At 43.5% G+C, this 22,532-nt stretch overlaps 1 protein-coding gene across 2 annotated transcripts in view; it reads left to right on the forward strand.

The window, feature by feature from the left end:
* kirrel1b (kirre like nephrin family adhesion molecule 1b) overlaps window positions 1-22,532 on the forward strand; it is an 86,051-nt gene that overhangs the window by 32,591 nt on the left and 30,928 nt on the right. For both annotated transcript variants that reach the window (XM_037084827.1, XM_037084828.1), the window contains exon 2: window positions 18,188-18,337. In XM_037084827.1, the coding sequence (XP_036940722.1) occupies window positions 18,188-18,337 (150 nt within the window). The remainder of the gene's footprint in view (window positions 1-18,187; window positions 18,338-22,532) is intronic.

The following is a 22,532-nucleotide window of genomic DNA, read 5'->3' on the forward strand; positions in this document are numbered from 1 at the left end:
TCATTCTACATACCGAAGATCAGTGGGGTTCTTTTTTATCATTCATTCACTTTATTTACTTCACACTGTGTTTTTTTTTGTATGTCACCCTGCCTGTAAAGCTTTACCGAATAGAGCAGAATTTGATTGAGAGATGGGGAGGCGGGAGGGAGGAGGGGGGAGGCGGGAGCACATGAGAGGGAGAAGAAACACAGGACGTTCATGTTTTATTCACACAGCAAATATACAATCGATGTCTCTTTATATAATTCATGCTTCATTTTAAATATTTCACTGTCAACAAGCCAATTAGCCATTTAGAAGGCGGCGTGTGCGCGCGTGTTTGCAAGTTTTATCATGCTTCTATCCCTGTGTGCACTTGTTTGTGTAAGTTTTTGCATACTGCCCCCCCTCCCTCACCCTCCACCACCCTCCACCCCAAACCCTTCAATCTGTGTGTGTGTGTGTGTGTGCACACGTGAATCACTGGTTGTGTGACTGTGTGTGTTTGAAACAAGCCGACCCTGCCAAACAGGCTGCTGGGTCTGGGCAAAAGGAGCGAGTGTGTGTTGAGGAAGAGGAGGAGGGGAAGAAGGAGTGGAGGAGAAAGAGGAGGAGGAGGAGTGTGTGTGTGTGTGTGTGTGTGTGTGTGTGTGTGTGTGTGTGTGTGTGTGTGTGTGTGTGTGTGTGTGTCAGGGGTTGGGGGGGTTCGTAGAAGAAGGAGGAAAGAGTGAAAAGCCTAGATTGAAGTTTGATCTGTTTGTTCTCTCCCCCCTTGTCCCACTTACATGTCCCCATGGAGCCCAGAGAAGGAAGGCATGCTGGTGTGTGCGTGTGTGTGTGTCTGCGCACGTGAAACACAGCGACACACAACCTCGGAGAGAAAAAAAAGAAAAAAAAGAGCCCAAACAGATCGAGATAAACAGATAAACAGACGGATCGAAATAGACAGACTGACAGCGAGACGGGGAGAGATAACAGAGAGGAGACATGTGCTGGAGAGGGCACAGAGATGGAGAGATGAAGACAGTGGGAGACGAGTTTTAAAAAAAATAAATAAAAAATCATATACGCCCGTGCACAATCACACACACACACACAGCTGCAGCGGGGAGTGATTGACAGAGACCGACAGACAAGCCCACAGACTGAAAAAAGGATGAGCGGAAAGAGAGTGACAGAGGGAAAGGGAAAGACAGAGAGAGACGCAGTGATCCGCAGCCACATACAAATCGAAACAGACAGCAGAGAGACAAACAAAAAGACAGACAGGCGGACGGACGGAGTGACAGTCACTAGCTGTATTTGTCTGTTTGTGTCCTCGGTTGCTCCGTTAAACACCTCGTGGCCCACCGGCTCGGTCACAAACGTGGTCTTTAGCCCACAGTGCACCTCGACAGCAGTGAATCACGAGGAGAAGCGCTTCGCGGGAGCTGTTTGCCGTTTCGGAAACTCTCAGCGTTTGGTAATGTCGGTGTTTTTTGCAGGGAAATCATCTGTGGCACAGGAAATGATGCATTTTCTGTTTGTTTGTTTTGAATAAATGGAAGAAGAGCCGCTCGAGTAGCAGCCATCTCGGCCTAATGTTGCAGCCAAAACGGAAATGCTGAGATGAAATGAAAAACTCGGAAATGTCTCATTTCTGTTGGATGCTGGCACTAAGGGGACTCATGCTGACAACAATTTGGGGAACGAACTCGTCAAAGTCTGACAAGTTGACAAAGAGCTATCCCATGTCAAATGCTACTATAAAGAATGGAGTAATGGAACCCTACTCTCTACATAGTTGGAGGGTGAGACCGTCGTATCTTTTTCAATCCTCACATGTATTTGCAGGCCTGTGACAATCCTCAGTTCTTCAAACCTCCGTCAGGATAAAGAACCATCACGAATTAGAAAGCCCTCGAACAGGAAACAGAGGTGGAAACATCAGGAACGGCAAAATAGGAGGGGTCCCTCCTCCAGCACAGACAGACTGCTGTATGTGCAGAGTGGAAAGAAGCAGCAGCGTTACAGTATGAATTAAAAACACAGAATGAGAGAAAGAAACAGAAAAAACAACATGAGTAGTCTATTAATCAACTATAAACCTACATTCCTATCAATAAGAGGCAGAGTGAGATAAGGTGATAACTCAGTATTTTTATACTTTCTGTTCATGTGGTGAACCACATGCCGCCTTCGTCAGCAGTTTAACGGCAACTTCTCAGTGATGAACATGAAAATATTTGATATTAAGAGTTGACAAGGAATGCTTGAATGCACCTTTAGATTTGGTCTCTGAACAATCCAGTATGAAGTGTACATTCAGCTTGAAAGACTCACCAGCTGTTGGCGTTAATGGGGTGCATCTCTTGAACGATGGTTAAGCATTAGACTGTATTGATGATAATCAAGAAGACTGTCTTTATAGAAAATTGATATAAAGTCCCTGTGAAAAATATATGTCTCATAAGCAGATATTGAGGGTTAAAGGGTAATATTTTGGACAGCAGGTTTGATTGACGGGCTTCTGACACCTTGTCCGTGTGTAAGCAACATATCAGCAGCGCAGCAGCAGGTTTGGTACTTCGTCGGTGCCGACACAATATTGCTGTGCGCTAAAAGGTTGAAAATATGCTCCGGCTCACAGTTGCACGATTGAATTGCGTGTTGTTACGCGGCAAGCGTGGACAGCTGTATGGATTGGATGGATTAAAACTGAACCTTACCGATTTCATCAGATAAAGATCGTGTGGATGCCTGAAAAGAGTGTCGACGGGGTGTTTTACCACTAAAACCATGATGTTTGCTGCTCACCTGTTCTATCTCCGCTCCAACCGGGCTTCCCCGATGCTCACAGTTGAATTTTTCTGCCACCCCAAACCTAGCAGGATTGCGGCGAGCACATCAACAGAAAATAGAACATCATCTACAGGAAATCTGTGCAGGAGTCTGAGCTCTGCCTTTCTGTCAGAGTGTCTTTTGCTTTGAGAGGCTGCAGCTGTGCTTTTCCTCACTGCCACTGCTGAGAGCGTAAGAGAGAGAGAATTTCCATTTAGAGCAGTGATCCAACCTATTACCTTAATTCTGCCCTGGCAGCAAATTTCACTAAGATCACTCTTAAGAATGTTTTTATTCTCAAAGACAAACTTAATTCAGCCTAATTATCAGGGCAAAGAGAGTCCTGGTCCCCCGGGAGACAAACATTGGGAGATCTGTAGTCCCCTGATAGAATCGTGATGCCTAGTCACTGTACCGCAACACTGTTAGATTGACAGATGATCTCTGGGAAATGCAGCACAGTGATGGCACAGCGCCGAGCTCAGAGTACCTTGGATGTCACTACATTTACAGAAAACACACAAATGCTAAGGGTTTTCCAGATAAGAGACGGCCTATTCTAATTTGTCTCCTAACAATATTGCTTGACAGAGTGATCAAGATAGATTATTGTTTCACTTTCTGCAGTCTCAGAAACAATCGGCTATCAGCTTGGGTTGGATCATTTTTTACAATCCGACCAGCAATTCATGAATACCAGCCACTTAAATAGGCCTGATTTTTCCATCGAGATCTGTGTATTACTCCCTGAAAAATTCATGAAAAGGATGAGAAACGCCCTTGCAATGTCAAAGACCCCTGAATCTATCCCTTTATCCGGATCCACGCCAAATGTTAATTGGGTCTAGACCCATTCTCCATCCAAAATTTATGGAAATCTGTTGAGCAGTCTTCATGTAATCCTGCTTACAAACCAACCAACCGGCCGACGGACACAGGTGAAAACATAACCTCCATGTGTGGGTAATTAGCGCTGAAAGATTCTAACTATCAACTGTTGCCTTAACACATTGCCCTTAAATTAATAATCAGGCAGGGAATACAGAGTTCCCCCTAAACTATAACTCCACATGCTGGATCTGAAAACATACAGTGTGTGACAGAGTTCAAATTAGCACATACAGACCTGAAAGGCCTTCTTCATATTTTACAGTCTTTGCAGTAGCGAGATCAGATCTTCAAAGTCAGTAGGAGCTGAGGTACCTTGCATTTACATCAGAGGAAAAAAAATTATGAATGTTGAATGCTGCTTGGCTGTGAAGTTCTGACAAAAAAGGGGCCTCCAACGCACGGCTTTGGAAAGCTTTCACACAATCTCAATGCAGCTCTATTATATTTGTGCATTAGGAAGTGTAGGAACGGCAAGAAATATGTCAGGCGGTCGCTGCGGGAAGGGAAGAGAAGGGAATTTAAAGTGAATTTTTGAAATGCGGGGGGGGGAAATAAAATGCAAATTAGGTGTGTTTCCATCAGCCGCGTTGAAGAAAATAAATTGAATTTCCACACAGACTTTCAAGAGCTGATTTCTATTTGGCAAGTTGTTATCTCGCTTTCGTGTCGGATAGTGTAAGTGATATTTCATGCTTTCATTTTCAAGATGGGGAATCATGGAATGCACTTTGCATATTGTGAGGCGCCGCCACACTGGAGCATTGTACTTGGGAGAGACAACGTGTACGTTTCTATTTTTTCCGCTGGTAAGTCACGCTTTACAACACAGAGCGCCTCACAAAGAGTTTTGTAACCTGCAGACCTTTCCTTTTTTACCTCCAGTGAGCATAAAACCTGAAATTTACATTCAGATTTTTTTTTTAACTTCTTGGAGGGAAGCCCAGATCTCGTTCGTGCTGCGTTACTGCAGTGGCTCCATGAACATTCACTCATTACCGCTGTAACTTATTAACAATTAGATTAAACCGTATGAGCGTTTCGTTAGCACGGCAGCAGCAGCTCAGATTTTTTTTTTTTCCTCCAGCTCTCTTTTTTTTTCCCTCGCCATCATCAAGATTACAGTGTCCTCGTCCCTGTTTGCAGCTGAGCTTTTTTGTCCTCTTGTTCACAGGGCTACAGCGAGGTTATTCCTCTCTTCACCGTTTCACTCCACGGCAGAATCTCATCTCCTCTGCCTCAGTGGAGTTCACATCACCAATTCTTATTGAAGGGGAAATCGCACAGCCATTGCTGAGCGAGGTCGTTATTTGGATAATGACTAATCTGCTCCTGACTTAATTCCATTCCTCTGATCCGACGTCCAGGTTGGAGTCAGAGGATGTGGCTAATGATGTGGCTGCAGCGTTGTCTGGGAATGCAGAGACTACACACACACACACACACACACACAGGCACACGCTCACACACACACACACACAGGATACTTGCAGACATTCGCTTGGAAGTCACTCACTTGCTCACGCACTGTAAGTACTTGTATGTATGAGTTGCCTTTAGTTTCACGCACTGACACACACATTCGGTATTTTTTAAATTCCCCCTTAAAGAAACTTAGTAATAACCTTTTTTTCCACATGATTCCATTATGTCATGAATTATCTCATTCTTCTGCTCTACTGCTCACTTTTAGTGAAATATTTGAACAAGACACACTTTTGGAGAGGATGATACTGGAGGAGTGCTTCATATATTTCCTTGCATTTAAAGAAAAGGTATGTCATCTCTCCAGGTGCCTTCACATTTGGACCAGATTGTTTGACAAAGATAATGTGAGATGTAACCAGTTCTCGATTACAAAGAACAAAGGAATTGACTTTAAAGCACCACTAATCACTATTTTTAAATAATAAATGAGGATCAAATGAATTAATGCAATGCGAAAGGGGTTTAAAGGGGGTTTAGTGAACTCACACATATAATTTAGAGCAGCACAATTACTCTGCTACAGCTCTACATAACTCCCAACTTTCGTGTCAGCTCTGCTGTCAAGGTAGCAATACTATGCAGTGTCTGGTCAGACCTTCAGTACAAAGTTTGCTGACAAACATTTTACATCTCATGTTATTTTAAAACTTATGGACTTCTGTGAAACGGTTGGCGTTTTGTCGGTGTAGGCACAAAAAACACAAAAACCTTAGTTAGGTTTAGGAAAAGCTCATACTTTGGGTTTAACTAACGTGACTTACACGTTAACTTACTAACATACAGCCAAATCAATCTTGACTGCAGGTCGCAAACGGAACGCAAACCCCCGGTCTCTGGTGCAAAGTCCTCATCTTTCCAACAACCCTTGCCACCAGTGACCGGGCTGCTGTATCTGACGCTGATGAGAACAGGCTGCTCTTTAGAACGTGTTAACGGTTTGTTTGAGTCTGTCGACTTTTCAGCATGTTTCCAGCAGCAGTAATGGGCTGTTTTTAACGACATAAAAAACTGATAAACCCACTGGATGCTAACTGCTCAGCACTAAGCAGTTGAACAACGAAGACAAAGTCGGCTACTAGCTGTTGAGGAAAGTGGGACATCAAGGGGCAAGAAAACCAAAAACACACATGTGAAATGTAGTTTGAAGAAACATGAATCATGGACTTCAGATAAATGCTGATGTTGTTCTGTGTCCACTAGATGTGTTAAAGAATATTTTTTGACAAACAAAAGCAGAAAGCAACCATTATGGTTAATTAGATAAATATACACCTTGAGATAACATTGTATATAGATGCAGAATTTCCTCCAAGAATTTTAAATAAAAAAAGGATTCAAAACTACCCAAGATTGATTTTTTTTTTTTTTTTTTTACTCGTAGGTTTGATTTTCACTGCATGCCTTTAACACAGGCTCTTCGTCACTACTAATTCGGAAGGACCCTCATCAACATAACCCTTACCCTGACCTGAATCATCACAGCTACATGCTCCTCACACCGACCTTAATCTAAACATAGTTTTAATCTCAACCGTGAAGCACAGTCTCATCTCCCAAACTCCCCTTTTACAACGTTAGTACTCATCAGGCTGTCTGGAGGGGGCTGCCCACAAAGTCTCTGGTGGGTCCTCACAAAGATGGATGTGCAAGAGCACACACACACACACACCATTCATCCATGCACTTGGTCTAATTTTTATCGAATGCAACATTCACAGCATTGACCTGCTCACTCATACGCACTCGCTCTCACATGCACCGGAAAACACACATACACACAAACATACCCTGCCATCCCTACCCCTCGCACACACACACACACACACACACACACACACACACAATTGCCTTCTTCTTCTCACATGCTTTTTCACTCCGTGCTCATTTGATGATGTTAATGCTAGCAGACATGTACAGTGTGCTCTAACAGAGGAGGGAGGGGCGGGTGTGTGTGTGTGGGTGTGTGTGTGTTTGAGCCCGCGTGTGCAAGTGGGTATGTGCAAACGCGAATGTGCGTACGTGTGTGTACTTACCGCTCTTAAAAACCAATTAACAGCGCACAGCAGCAGCCGCCCCCCTCCTCCAAATGAAGAGGTGAATTAAACATCAGCAAGACCAGATGGAAAGAAATCAGAGAGAGAAAGAGAGAGGTATGAATAATTGAAGACAGAGGGGATCATAAAATACTGGGAAATAAAACTGAAATAAGAGATGAAATGAAATGTAAGAAAGCAGAAGTCAATTAGAGAGACTGAGAGAGAGCTGCAGGGAGAAGCAGATAGGAAGAGAGGGGAGGGAATGCTGCAAGCGTACATATGTGTGTGTGTGTGTGTGTGTGTGTGTGTGTGTGTGTGTTTGCGAGCATGTGCATGGAGTGTTTGTGTGCGTCTCTCCTGCCTGCTTTCCGGAAAAAGAGTCAACCAACACAACCCAGTTGTTTGAAGTCCACAGCGGCATAATCAGGTTGGTTTGCCGTATAGTGATGATTAGAACGTGTTCTCTCTTACGAAGCTGAACTTCAGGAGGACTTGAGCGAACGTTCTGTACGAGTCTGTGTTCCTACATGTGAGTGTGCGACAACTAATAACTTGAGAAAAGGGGGGGGGGTTGTTGCAAATGGTGGCAGTGACAAATTTCAGGAATGATTGGGCCAGATTAAATGTCTACAGCCAACACATTGTGCAATCAACATATGTTGTTTATGATAGATCAAGTCTATTTCTAATTTCAATAGCGAGGAAATAAACTTGTGTGCTAAATCAAAGCTTTTAATGCCATATGATCGGTGTAAACTTGAAGTGACTCAGTGGAAAAAGCCCAGAAATATGTGCTTGTGGGAGAATTTATCCTTGAAACGAGCGATTAACGTGAAAGGTGCTTACGAATTTAACACTGACCAAGTTTTCCCATACCTACCCAAGTTTTTTCTGTTGCCTTTTTTGTTTCCCCAACCAAACAGCAACACCAACTTGAGTCACAAATATGGTGGGATCGGTCAGTGATGGTCCCGTGACAAGAAACCCGTTGAGGACATACCAAGGATGTTCAATTTCACTTCACAGCATGTCTTATTGTCATAGTTTTGACATCAGCCCTGAAAGTGATAATAACATTGTACACACTAAACTGAACATGAGGGATGAACTGATCCATTATGTTGGATTGGTATCATTGCCAATTAACATAAACACAGTTTCTACCACATTAATTTCATCATGAAATCTTGTATTTCCACCATTGCTGACATTTATTCCATCATAACTTTAATAAGAAGGGAGCGCTGGTATTGTTGCAGCAAATACCCAGAGATGAGGCACCAGTCCCCCCCTCTTCTTCCCCCGCCCCACATCCTACTTTAGTCTCATGTGGATATCTTTTTTTTTTTTTTGCCCTCCAAAATTAAGTGGTTTATACAATTGGGCTAAACTGTTTTGCTTGTTTATAATCTCTCTGATCATCTGATCACCAAGAGAGCACCAGATCTCAGCAGACACTCTGGAAATGGGCGGACAGAACTGAGAATATGACCCAAGCTGATAATAAACAAGAACAATCATCAGTGGCTTGTACTGTATGTTCCTTTTTCGAAATCTTGGCAGTATCTTTACCTTTAGGGAATGGACGTCTTACATACATGAGAATTCAATGAAGTGAAGGAGACAGGTGCTGTGATCGGATGACATCCTCACATTTACGTCTTGGTGTGACGTGTAAGCATTTGAATAAGAGTTGTACAGTGTGTGTGTCCAGGCAAAGTAATATCCCTGTGCTTGTATCCCGCTGTGCTGTTTTGCAGTGATGGTAGGGAGTGTAATTGAGGATACTTGAGTGCGAGCGAGTTTAGATTTGAGCGTATTCAACTCTGCAGGCATTTGTGCAATAAGTGCGTATACATTGTGTGTGTGTGTGCGTGCTTGTGAATCATGCATGCAGTTGTCTTTGTGACTTTAAGCGGCGTCTGTGCGCATGAAGAGTGTATTAGACTCCGTGTCTTCGCTGTAGTAATTGCCCCTGGATGGGCTCCACTGTGTGTGTCTGTGCGCAAGTGTGATTTCCAATAACTGCTCGGGTTACTCACCATCTCTCCTCTGCGGTAGACGTCACGCTGCTCCTCTGTTCTGCTCCAAGTGTTTGTGAGGGGAGGGGGGGGGGTGATAAAAAAAACAGCGCTTGGTGGCAAAGGGGACACTGGGAAATCGCTGCGCTTCTGTTTACAGCAAACACGGGGCGAGCGGGGACGCACCGTGACAAACGTATGAGGTCTGTGCCTGTCCCTCCGTGTCTGTCTCGCTTGTCTGTCCGTCTGCTCCCGTGTTTGTCTCTGTCAAGTTTCATGCTGCGTGCTCGGGGCGGCGCACCGATGATATTTCCCCAAAACATTCGAACAAACAAGGCAGCCGCAAACATGTCGTCCCACAGGAATGATGCGCTCGTCCCTCTTGGCCAATCGGAAACAAACAGGTCGCTGTATTCTGACCTTTGTTTGTGAATGCTGGAGGGACACATGGCTTTGTAATGTGACACAGAACTCGGATTACTTTTATTTGTGTGTGTGTGTGTGTGTGCGCGCGTCTGTGTGTGCATGCGTGTACTCTGCCATGTGGGTTGAAATGCGTCTGGCCTCCCTTTACCGCATAATCCACTGCAGACCTTAATGGACCGTACATTGTACCTAGAAGGGAGACAAACGCAGCAGAAACATCCAGAACACTAATTAATAAACAATCTAATAAGACGTAATGATGCTTCAAACATTGCTGCGTGCACATCCACTGCGTCTCCGGTCCTGTATCTATCTGTATGATTAATCTGTCTTTTCTCAGCTGTAATGATGACATGCTTTCATGCAACACTTTTTTTTCCCAGCTTGCATATTCTTTCATCTAAAAGTGAGCATCAAGACCAAGAACAGGCCAGAGTTTCAAAAAAGAGGCACAGAAGCATCTCTTGAGCGCTGCCTACATGCAGACTCCAAACTGTGGCAGGCTCCCATTTTACAATCATAAATTGAGAGTCCTGAAAGGCTCTTTAAGGCTTGTGCCTGGTCACAGGTATGGTATTTATTTTACCTCTAAATCTATTATCATTGAGGGAAGGCCAACATTTATAATGATTACAATGACTCAAAATATTAAAAGATATAAAAAATAAAACCACTGATTGAATAAAGTTCAGTTCATAAAAAAAGTTAAAACTGATACAAGCAGATACTGAATGGCTTATAATCACCAGGTGTTCATTTTTAGAGTGCATGAAGTGTTTCAGGAAGTCAGGGCAAAGAAGCTAAAAGCAGATCTTCCAGGTTCAGTAAATGTCAAGGGACTTGCAAATAAAGCCAGTCATTAGAGAGAGGACCAGAGGACCAATGAATTATTAAAGGGGCCACTCACCCCTAAAACAATCCACCGGGCCGGCCGTTGGAGATCATTTTGTCTCAAGCGCAGGCGCGACTCATGGTGGCTCTGATGGCATCTTCCCAAAGAGTAACAACGACGCACAGCAAAGAATGCAAACGCCCATCACTTCTTACCAAGAAGACCACACGAATGTTGATACAAGGTACAATGATGAGTGATTAAAGCTTCATTAATGTTAAACTTAAAAGCTAAATGATGAATAGAGGAATTTAACTCAAGTTGAAAGGGGCCCCAAGATGATTGATGTGAGTTCATGTCGATTCATGACTTTGAAGGCACAAAACATTCTAACAATCAATCACCTTGACGATAATTTGTCATTATTGAAGTGGATGGTAGAAAAACTGCATTCATGTTACAAAAGAACCTCCCGAAGCCCGGTTCAGATATTTTTGTGTTTGGTTGCGGGAGCCCTCTGCATCTGCACTCCAACGTAGACGTCTCAGTCCTACAAACAGGTGCACAACATTTCATACACGGTGCCGTTGTCTGCGTGAGCGTGGGCTAAATCTGTGTCTGGCTTACTGCAGTTTCCAATTTGAACACTTTGACATTTAGTGTTATGAAAACATAATGATGAAAGCTGAATGTATTTGACTCAATTGTCATGGTTGATAATGCTATTAGAGCAACAAAATCCTGACGCTTCGGGTTGGCAGCTTGTTTTTAACGACCTTGGGATGAGACTCAGCAGTCGACTTATCTTTCTCGGGGAAGTTGCATTTTGTTGCTTCGAGTTCAAAGAGCTTCTTTTGACCTCTTGTGCAGTGACACGGAACCTGAGCCAGTAATTACTCCGAAAAATGTCTCCTCAACAAAAACATTTCCCTCTTTGAGAGTCGTGTCAAAAGTTTCTTTGCGGGGCTGAGGATTTGTACAAGAATGATTTTAATGAACCCTCCCATTTGCTTCAAAGTTTGAGTTGGATAGTAAGGCAGCGAACGTCACAAAAGTGGAACTCAGCGACTACAGAGGAGCCTTTATTCCCTTCTATCAGTCTTTCTCTGTCTCTTCATCCTCGCTTTCTCTTCTCTCTTCAGTTTTTGTGGTTCTCTCTTTCTCCCTCCCTCCCACACACACACACACACACACACACTCACACACACACACACACACACACTTTCTCACTCTTTTCACCCTCTCGTGCAAACACCTTTTCTTTTTACTCTCCTTTCCACACTTTGCCCTTTGCTGCCTTTTCAGAAATGGCAAATATATGCACACAGCATACATAACGCAACAATGACAGATATGTATGCAGGCATGCGTGTAAACATGGACAATACTCGGCAGACACACACACACAGACACACACACACACACACACACACACACACACACACACCCTTAGACCCACTGTGCTCCCTCCTGCCTGAGAGTGGTGTGCGGTAGCTGAAATGGGAGCGAGCTGTAGCCCGGAGGCAGCGCTTGGACATGAATACATGGAGAGGGGTCAGCGTGGCAGTTTTTGGGGGCGGGGGTTGGCAGGATGAAGGCTTCAGGGTGTGGAGGACTGCAGTTTAGGGTTACAAACCTCACAAACTGTCCTTTCATTTCCACACATTAAGATTTGCTCGCAGGAGATTGCTTTTGACCTCTGGTGGCCATATCGGAAGTTTTCAGCTCAACAGTGGGAGCATTCTTCAATGAATACTGCGACTGTGACAAGTTCTCTCCCTCTCCTAATTACCTGAATTCCAACAAGTATAATTCAAGAGAGGCAGGATTTAAGAGATTTTTAATAAAAATCATTCATTGAATTTTTTTTTTCTTTTGTTCTGAATTTTGAAGCAATCAAAAGCTTTCCAGTTGCTTGGAAAATGTGAAGTTACCTGTTAAGACTCACTTTTGTCAAACACTGCAAAGACGAGTGACACACGAAAGGGCATGAACATTGCCAGAATCGTACGGGGGGAGGTCCGTGTGGTGTACGAACTGAAGGACTGTGAGTCAGACTCCAGTCTGGGGTTTGCATCTAGACCAGCTTTAGGCAACAAATGCACTTTGGTTAAGGTTAGAGAAAGTTTGTGGCTTTGGATAAATGTTAGTTGGGTGGTGTACTCAAAGCTTCAGTGGTTGACGATCATAAAAACCTGACACAATGGTAGTCTAATCACAATCGTGTGGTTGTTTTTTTTAAGACAGAAAACAAAGGGCCAACGTTTTACTGCTACGTTCAGTCTCAACATTTTTATTTGCCTGCTATATTGAATAATGTTGATGCATGATTTGTTGTGTTCCAGCGTATTATATGTATATAATCAGAGAAGGATGTTAGTTCTAATAATTATTCTGAGACGAGAAGTCTGCATTGTATTGAATTGGTCTGAAAATTCAGTTTGGAATCGATTTTAAGTTTTAATATAAGTACTAAGTTTGCATCCAGAGAAACTCCCATGTGTCTCACATGTGATGATGCTGCCAGAGTGGAGTGCTGCTCAGGGCCGAACCTCAGTGATTACTGTCCATGAACCCATGTTTATAACTTGTACAAAAACAAAACGTCATGACTTAATTCAGGTTCCGGTTGGCTTAATTTATCCGCCATCTGTCCTCTGGCTGGATATCTCTGTGACTTACCTGTTGGACAGAAAGCTTAAGTTGTTGCTGAGCACTTACTGCTGCGCACCACACTGGCCATCTATTAGCTGACTCAACCATGAAGAGCAGAGTAAACCACCTTGGTACCGTGTTCCCTCCTGTAAAACTGCACCCCGTCGGTCTCAGAGCCTGTATCTGGTCCCATTTAGACCGAGTAGCACTGCATGACGAGTCCCTCCTTAGCTTCATGTTGATGTGAACCACAAAGCACTCTGCTGGCTGTCTCACGAGGGAACGATCTAAAGCCCTGTCATCAGTTGAGTGCAACAGGTTGACAGCATATGAACTCATGTCAACTAAAGTCTTCAGGCGAAAATAGAGATTAAGTTGAGAAAACCAAAAGCCTGAAACTTGGAATAAAATGTTTTTTGTCTTGAACTCACTGTAAGAACTCCTGGAACAACTACGCTCCCTGTATCTCGATATCCAGATCAATTTTTCGCAGTGCACCGGGTCTGAAAAGCATTTTGGAGACAACAGCGAACAAATATCTTTTGTCATTTGGTTCTGTCTGTCTGGAGAGTCCGTTGTGAGCTACCTTGATCAAATGATGCAACACCGTGAAATGCAGCTGGGTCGTGATGCCCATTAGCATTTTGAAGACAGATCGGAATGATGCCGCTTTTGAAGTCCGATCAGGTGTTTAGACGTATGACTTCGCTTTAACCGTCACTCCCCTGTTAAATATTTGCTCGTCACCCAGGATTGCACTTGTTTGAGATCCTGCAGCTCCTCTATTCCAACAGTGAGTTTTTTTTCCCCCCCAACTCTCACCACCTAAAAATTTCATAACGCAGTGCAACGTGTTTATTTTAGACCTAAACGTTAAGTGTATAAGTGGCTTGTTAGATCGTACGTGAAAAGATGTTTAATAAAACTCAGTCTGACGGAAAGAGAAAAAAAAAGAGGACACAGTGAACAAAAGATATTAAAGACATTAAGGATAATATGCTTGGACACTGAGGCTGTTATTGTGAAGCTCCGTCTATTGTACCACTGGGTCATTATGCAATGAGAGCAAAGAGAGAGAGAGAGAGAGAGAGAGAGAGAGAGAGGAAGAGAAGATATACCTAACATCATCCCTCAGGGTAATGATGCAGGGCGGCAAGGATGAAGGGAAGGAAAGAAAGGAGGAGGTGGAGGAGGAGGAGGAAGGAAGGAAGAAGCAGGCTGGGAAAAGAGATTCAGACAGAAAATCCGGAGACAGAAAAAGACAGAAGACGGTGTGGGAAGAGAGTGAGGATGATAGAAGAACAGGAAGAAAGAAATGTTGGAAGCAGAGGGATGCCAGAGAGGCAGAGGGAAAGAGGGATGGTGGTGAAAGACGGACAAAGTGAAGAATGGGACGAGAAAAAAAAGGAAATGGCGGGATGTGCAAAGTTAGGTATATAGAGACACAGAAAGAGAAGCAGGAGAGATGGATAGATGGGTAAACCTGGAAAGAGAAAGGAAGAAGGAAAAGGAGTGATGAAAGAGAAGGAATGATGATGGAAAGAGGAGAGATGACATGAGCACATGGGAGAGGAGATAGACAGGGAATTTTGAAGTGGAGGGGGGCAGAAGAGAAAGAGGAAGTGTGTGTGGGGGTGTGTGTGTGTGTGTGTGTGTGTGTGTGTGTTGAGGGGGGAGGAGGAGGAGGAGGAGGGTGGGTATCCCGTAGGGTTAATTACATCTCTGTTCTCTGTCAGTGCGGCTCTCTCCTCCGCGATCTGAGTCCCTGCTGCAGGCTGACAGGCCACACACGCACACACACACACACACACACACACGCATGCACGGACGCACGCATACACACACACACACACACGCACGCACGCACGCACGCACACACACACACACACACTAATATATACCCGCACGCTCATAAACACGGATAAATACACACTCATCAATGCACATTCATATCACGACACACAAACAGAAATGTTCTCTGTCTCCTCCTTTTTGTCTTCCTGTCACTATTTCTCTCTGTCTGTCTCACACACACACACACACACACACACACACACACACAAACACGCACACACACACTGCAGTCTGTCCCAGGAGAGCATGCATTGTTCTGTTCAGAGTTATACACGAAGTAGAAGGCCCTACTTGTAATAGCTGTTAATTTTGCATAAATCATGCATAACATGACCCACATGTAAATCACTCATGTCAGCAGGATATCACGTCCCAGTAGCTTCTTCTTCTTCTTCTTCTTCTTCTTCTTCTTCTTCTTCTTCTTCTTCTTCTTCTTCTTCTTCTTCTTCTTCTTCTTCTGTATTTTCACTGTTTAGTCTCAGCTCCTCTCAGGCTGATGAATGTATATTTGGCACCTTCATCAGCAGTGTCTAACTTATTATGAATAATTTCATTACTTCTTCATAAATGATAGACTAAAAGTATGTGTAAGCAGAGGATCTGCCTGTCAGGACTTGTCTGCCACTGATTAGAACGGCCTATTTTATCTCATTCTTGTGTCTAGTTGAAGATAAAATAAGACATTTGAAATATCGTGTCGTGCATCTGGAGTAGATTCTGGTCTATTGTAGATATCTTTTTTTTTTCTCCGTATTTGTCTTTGGGAGGGCTGAATAGTTGAAGGTCGAAAGTGTTCAGCTTTTTAACCAGTAAACCAAATAACGGTTTTTAACATAATGTTTCGCCTTGCTCCGTTTGAAGGTGCATGAAGAATTATTTTCTTATCTGTGACCAGTAATTAGTGTTTTCAGTTTTTGGTATAATAGTATACATACTCAACTGGTGGCCTGTGGGCCTTTAACAACATGGTTTAAATAATTTTTTTTCAGTACGTTTATAAGCCCATTTATTGGTAAGGTTCATTGCTAAGCACAAAAATACACCTATGTCATAACGTTTTAACTTGGCTGATCAAGCAGAGGGAGTTTGTAGTAGTCCATGAGTCGAATAGACCTGCAGTAGAAAGAGACGGATCCTCTGTCTGCTCTTCCAACATCAGTGTGAAGTGGTGACTACTAAGAAGCAGTTGGCCTTTAATTTGGTGAGGTGACACACGCAGACAAAATGATTCACAGGTACAAATGAAAGAATACAGTTACAGGCAAACGGAAACACAACAAACCAAAAAAACAAAGAATACATGCAAATAAACGACTAATTCAATAACGATGAAGGATGGATGTTAAAAACCCTGCAAAGGAAGTAGTCAGGGAGCGAAGACAGCAAAGTGATGGTCAACGCAAAACCTGATAAATAATGCAAACGTTTGAGTCGGCTGTTATAAAACTTTGGGCTACAACTATCGATTAGCTTCATTATCGATTTTTCTAGACAGAAAAATTGGGAAAAAATATGCTTCAGTGAGGACTGAAAGGATTGATGGATTATCAAAATAGCCGGCCATTAATGTCTTTTTCAACCGGGTGATCAATTAATCGAGTAATTGCTGTAGCTCTAGAGATGGTATTTCGAATCCACATCATCTGCTTTATCTCTGGGCACAACCAAACAACAGCAATAAAGTGTTCTGAGGAAGATTTTCCCTTTTAACTTCAAACAGCGAGCGCAGCTATCAGCTCCCAGTCACAGCAGTTGTCTCCTTGATTTGGCATTCAAAAGGAAAGTTGATGAAACATCAAAGTGCCTCCTGTGAAGTCTAAAGATTCCTGTTTTCATTAAAGGAGCCTTCTGCACAAATAACATGACAGGTCGTGTAATCCTCCTGACAAATCAGCAAATCTCCCCGTTGTTTGCACCTTTGTGGTTGAATCCCGCCGAGACGTGTCCCTCAGAGCCACGGCCGACTTCATCAACCAGTCTTGCCTTAATTAGCTAATAGGATTGTTTTAACCATGATCCAAGAACAGAATAGCCCGCAGGAAGACAAACACCAACTCTGTGGAAGTGTGTGTGTGTGTGTGTGTGTGTGTGTGTGTGTGTGACTCAATGTGAGTGAATGACTCAGTGAGGTGTGTGTGTTTGTGTGCGCATGGATTGGGTGTGATTCAATGTTACATGTGCACAAGTGCTTCTGTTTGTGTATGAGATGGTGTGTGCGTGTGTGTGTGTGTGCGTGCATGTGTGCGCCATCCGAGGCTCCACAGCCTCCTTCGCTGCCTTAATTAACGCGCCTTCTTGCAAGACTTTCCCGGGAATATGAAACAATTTTACCTGATGATGCAAACAGCTGAAAACGGCGGCTGGGGTTAGTGCCTCGCCTCCTCACCTGACACTTTCTCTTTATGCGAGAGCGTTAATGTATGCGGGCGCTACACTTGTAGTTTTTATGCCCGTGTATTTTAGCAGCTCTGTAATAGCCAAAAGGCTTATTTTGCTGGAGGAAATGTGTGTGTGTAAGCAAAATCCTTTGTACTGTGTGATGAAAAAGAGCGGGCTGTATCACAGCTTGGCAATGATGTTCTTCTGGCTACGCGAGTGCACTTGCACATCCATGCAGCCACACACACACACACACACACACACACACAAATGCCCACGCAGAGACACATATAAGCCTTTGTGAAGTCCAGGGAAAACTCTAAAAAGGGGGCAAGAAAGAGACGAAACAGAAGCAGAGGGCACAGAAGAAAGAGAAATATGCAAATCCGAGGGACTGGGCTCAGTGTCCAGTTAAAAACAGAAATGATTAGAATGATTCTCTAAAATAAAAACCCGCCAGTTTTCTGGTGTCCCGCCATTCAGCCAGTGCATATGCGAACAGACGCATTCGATTCCAGCCAAAGCCTAACTGTCCCGTAAGAGAAATTTCACCCACAGACACGGTTTGTATTAAAACGCACTCACAATAAAAACACATAATAAAAGAGGACGGTAAAAAAAAACCTATACACAATAAAGACACGTCACAAATCAGCCCAACAGCCACCGTATGGACAAGCAGATGTCGATAAGACCGAAGAGGGACTGTGTAGTTCGATACAGTGCAATAAAAGATGGCAGCTCACGGCCAGGTCACAATGAAAGGAACTTAAAATTGATTTCCCTTCTCTGTCCCTCTGTTGCAGTCTGGTGCATTCGCTTCTCCCAGGAGCCCGCGGACCAGTCGGTGGTGCTGGGAGAACGGGTGGTGCTGTCCTGCGTGGTCTTCAACTACAGCGGCATCGTCCAGTGGACCAAGGACGGCTTGGCCCTCGGCGTCGGAGAGGGACTCCGAGGTGAGGGGAGGGGGAAAAGAAATCCTGTCATGGGAGGGAGGGGATAGAAAAAAAAAAAAAAAAAATGGCAGCTTCTCCGAGCTGCAGGGATCAAAGTGGAGTGAAGAAGGGGGAATAACTCAGCCACGGTTTCGGTTCAGTTTTGACTGTAAGAACCCTGACAAAAGCTATTATGCCTGAAAAGTGTAGGGGCTTTTTAACATTAAGGGAATGAACACTGAGCAGAGAGGGAGAGAGTGAAGAGCCAAGAGGCGTGTGAGTGACAATCTGGGCAGAAATGAGTCCTGTATATCATGCTGAATTAGAGAAAATCCCTCACAACGCTGACAAAAGCAGACGCACATTCGCATTTACATTCTAAGCCGACACGCACATCCAGAATGACTTGCTGTGAGTGCAACAGTGGAATACACTTCATTTCAGAGACGGGAAAAGCATCACATGCAACTGAAAGTGAGGCGAGTCAAAGGGTCAAAGCCACAATGGAGAATTTTTCTGTGTTCGGGAAACTCAAAGTGCAAATAGAAGAAGAGGAAGAAAAAGCTGCAAAAAATGTCCCTCTCCACTGATCTCCAAGCTGTTTGGCAAAAATATTCAAACAAGCTTTTGACTGCTGTGAATTACTGACTGCTGCTGTTGAAATCTTATGACAGCAGTTGCTGATAGCTCTTACTCTTTGCCCACGTTGGCAAAATATTTCAGTAATGAAAATGATCATAGGCAAAAACAGACTTTTATCGGTTGAACAAGCAAAAAGTCTCTGAAACAGAATCGAGAAAGCTCCACCAGTGGATGATTATACCTAATAAAAAACCTTTACATCTGTAAGACGGAGTAGTGGTGGAAGAAGTTCTGTGATATTTTACGCATATGTTTGTTGCAAAAATACTCAATACAAGTAAAAGTCCTGCATTCAAACTTTCACTCAACTAAAAATAGGATCAAGTATTAGAAATAGCATCAAAATATACTCATACTACGATAAAGAATGCAGAATCTCCCTTTTCAGAATAATCTTATACTGAATTGAGTTGTTGGATTGTATTTATGGAAGCATTAATATGTACAGTTCAACACTTGAATGTTGTAGCTGGCAAAGCAACTGACAGCCTTAAATGGATTCAAACACTATTGGCTAGTTAAAGATATGATATGTAACCTTTCTGCAGTCAAATGTCTAAAAATAACTCAACCTTTGCTGAGTTGTGTTACATTAAATGTTCCAACGATGTTCAAACGTAGAAACTTGTAATCTTCCTCAGGCACAGCAACAGTGCATTCATCCCACGGTGCACTTCCTGTCGCAAAAGAGTTTGAATTCATCACCTTGTCCACAAACATCAGCCTGGCTCATGCAGATGCATTTTCATCTGCAGTTGTGCTTGTTTAACAATGAAGACGTTGAAAGAAGAAGACAACGACAGTGAAAGATCCCCATGATCCTACGCCACTTAAATTCTTTGGCCCTGTTTTGACTGAGCGTGTTTAATCTATGATAATACATCATCATTTATTTGTTATAACGTTCTCAATTAATAATCAGAGTCTACAAAGTAACAGCAGAAAATGGAATTACTTAAGCAAAACAGAATCTCATAACAGAACTTAAGTAGAGAACTTCAGTACTTACTTCCCACCGAACAAAGGCTTATATGCCCATGGGAGTAAACAAAAATGCCCCCAAAGTTATGAAATTAGAACAAAGCACCAACAAAAAACCGCCTCCCATTTGTTGTTGTTGTTTTTTTTTTTTTTTTTATTGTGTTTGATGTTTTTATTCTTAATCAGTCAATTGATAAAGATTTTATCTATCAATGGCATCTGGTATCTTTGACACTGAGCAGGATTGCTGTGGCTTTTCTGCTCTGCGTTTGCTTACGCCCAATGATCAAACTGTGAGAAGGAGTCCAATGCCTTGGTTCTTATCTGGAGTCTGTGACACAACACATGACATTCAAAATACGTTGTTCTTCTTTTGTTCATTCCAAACACGTGACAGCTAAAAAAATGCTCTTAAGTCATATTTTGTGCAAGAAAAGGCGACCCTTTCATCGCCTGAGTGAAACCGTATTCCGGTGTGCAAAAATTGCGTCTCTCCATGCATTCGTTTACACGTCATATATTTTCTTTCGCGAACAATCTAATAATGTACTCAGCAAAAAGTGCATAAGCAGTCACATGCTCTGTGCCCTTTCAGCTCTAAACCATAAAGCAAATTTCTCATCACACTGTAAATTAATCCGCAGAGAGCTGCACAGACAAACATATCACACACACAGCCACCCACACACACATTCAGCCCGCCCCCGCACAAAAAGCACAGACACATGCACACAAGTGATGGGCTGACATGTGATGTGAATCTTGTGTTCAACTCAATTTAATTCACAGGTTCAGTAAAGGTCAGCGCGTCTCCGTCTCCCCGCCTTCTTTTACTTCTCGCTCCTCCGTCTCTCAAACTACAGCTCCATCATCACTCGCTTCATGCCTTTCGCAGAACCCCCCCCCATTGTTTATCATTTCTTCCTCCTCTCCTCTCCTTTCCTCGCTCTCCCTCTCATCCCTTCCTCCTCCCTCTCTCTTCCCGTCGGTAATGCTCCCTTTGTCCTTGTAGCCTGTTTTTTTGCGAGCATGGTCCCGGCGACAAACACACCGGCGCTTGATAAACATGTTGTCCTCTTTGTCTCTTTTTGTCTGCTTTCTGGCCATCAATCATCGCCTTCTGTCCATTATTTATCCTTAAGTTGTCGGCGCCGCCGCCTCTCCCTTCATCCCTGACAGACTGTCTCTCAATCTTTTGCTTCTCCTTGTTTATGCTCTGAACGTGAAGTCACGTCCTCTGTGCACGGAGCAGAGCAGGTTTTTCAATATTTTTCACCGACATGTAATATTAATTTGTTCCAATCCAAGGAGGTTGTTGTTGGTGCGTGAAATATGACATATGAGGGGCTGTTGTTCTGTGCCCTGTATGGTTTCATACAGCTGTTGATGACAGTGTGGGAGTGCAGATTGTGCTGTAAATTCATACCTGCAGTTTGCACACCCACGCGGTAGATAGTGTGTTCATTCACCGTCTGAAACTGTTTCCTCGACACTGTGCATCTCAATACAATGTGCACGAAATAGAGAGGAAAACAAACCCCTTTAAATGTGTGATTAACGGTATGGCAACATGTGCATGTACATGTGTGCATCATGTTTACAAATACTTAAAGCACACACACTCATCGACACCACCAGCAGGCATCAGTGGTGGTAGTTTATTGTTCGTCTTCAACCTCCTCCTTCTTCTCCTTCTCCCTCTCCCCGGGGTGCTTTCACCTCTGTGGTTGCTATGCTGCGAGGTGCTGGAGTGGATGATGTAATCTCCACTAATACTTTTGTCCCCCCCCCCACACACACACACATCCATCCACCCACCTTCCTCCTCTCCACACCCCAACTGCCTGCCTTTGCCATCTGAATCCATGATGTCATGTTAGGATTGGGCACGGAGGATCAATGAGTGCCCCCTAGTGGGACGTCACGCTCAATTATGTCTTTGTCTGAGAGGCGAGGGTTCAAACAGAGGGAGTAGGGGGTGCTGTAATTGGAACGGTGCTGCATATGTTTGTGCAGTTTGTGTCTCATACAGGAAGTGATGTCAGGACAGTGTATATGTGCCGATGTTTGATCAGTGTTTGTCGAAAAACCCCTGAGCTGTTTATCTCTGACTGTATGGCTGCATGCGTATTTATACTGTGTGTGCGTGTGTGTGTGTGTGTGCGCGCACGCATGTGCTCCTGCATTCATTACCTGCCTCTGTGTTGTTTGTGTAAAGGACATGCTATCATCTCCAGACGCTCTCGTTATTCCGACAAGGTCTTCAAAACTTCTGCAATAAATGCCATTAATGCTAAACGCTATCGGTGTGTTAAGATAAAAAGCTTTGACATTTCCACATAAATTCGAGTCCCATTTGCCGCTCTCGGTCTCTGATTGATGTAATTGTGATTCAGCTTTTATCCGTTTTCGTAAGGGCTTTTACATTTGCTTTATCTTGTAAACACGTTAGGTGTCGGCAGAGGACAGATCACAGTCACTGACGCTGAATAAAAGAAGCCGACGAGAAGATGCCTAATTGATTTCAAAGGTTCCTCTTTGCTCTAAAGTTTTTGTTTCCCATATGCAGCCTGAGGAATTACATTTTAAAGGG

The sequence above is a fragment of the Acanthopagrus latus genome, chromosome 21 (assembly GCF_904848185.1).
Source record: "Acanthopagrus latus isolate v.2019 chromosome 21, fAcaLat1.1, whole genome shotgun sequence".
Taxonomy (NCBI): domain Eukaryota; kingdom Metazoa; phylum Chordata; class Actinopteri; order Spariformes; family Sparidae; genus Acanthopagrus; species Acanthopagrus latus.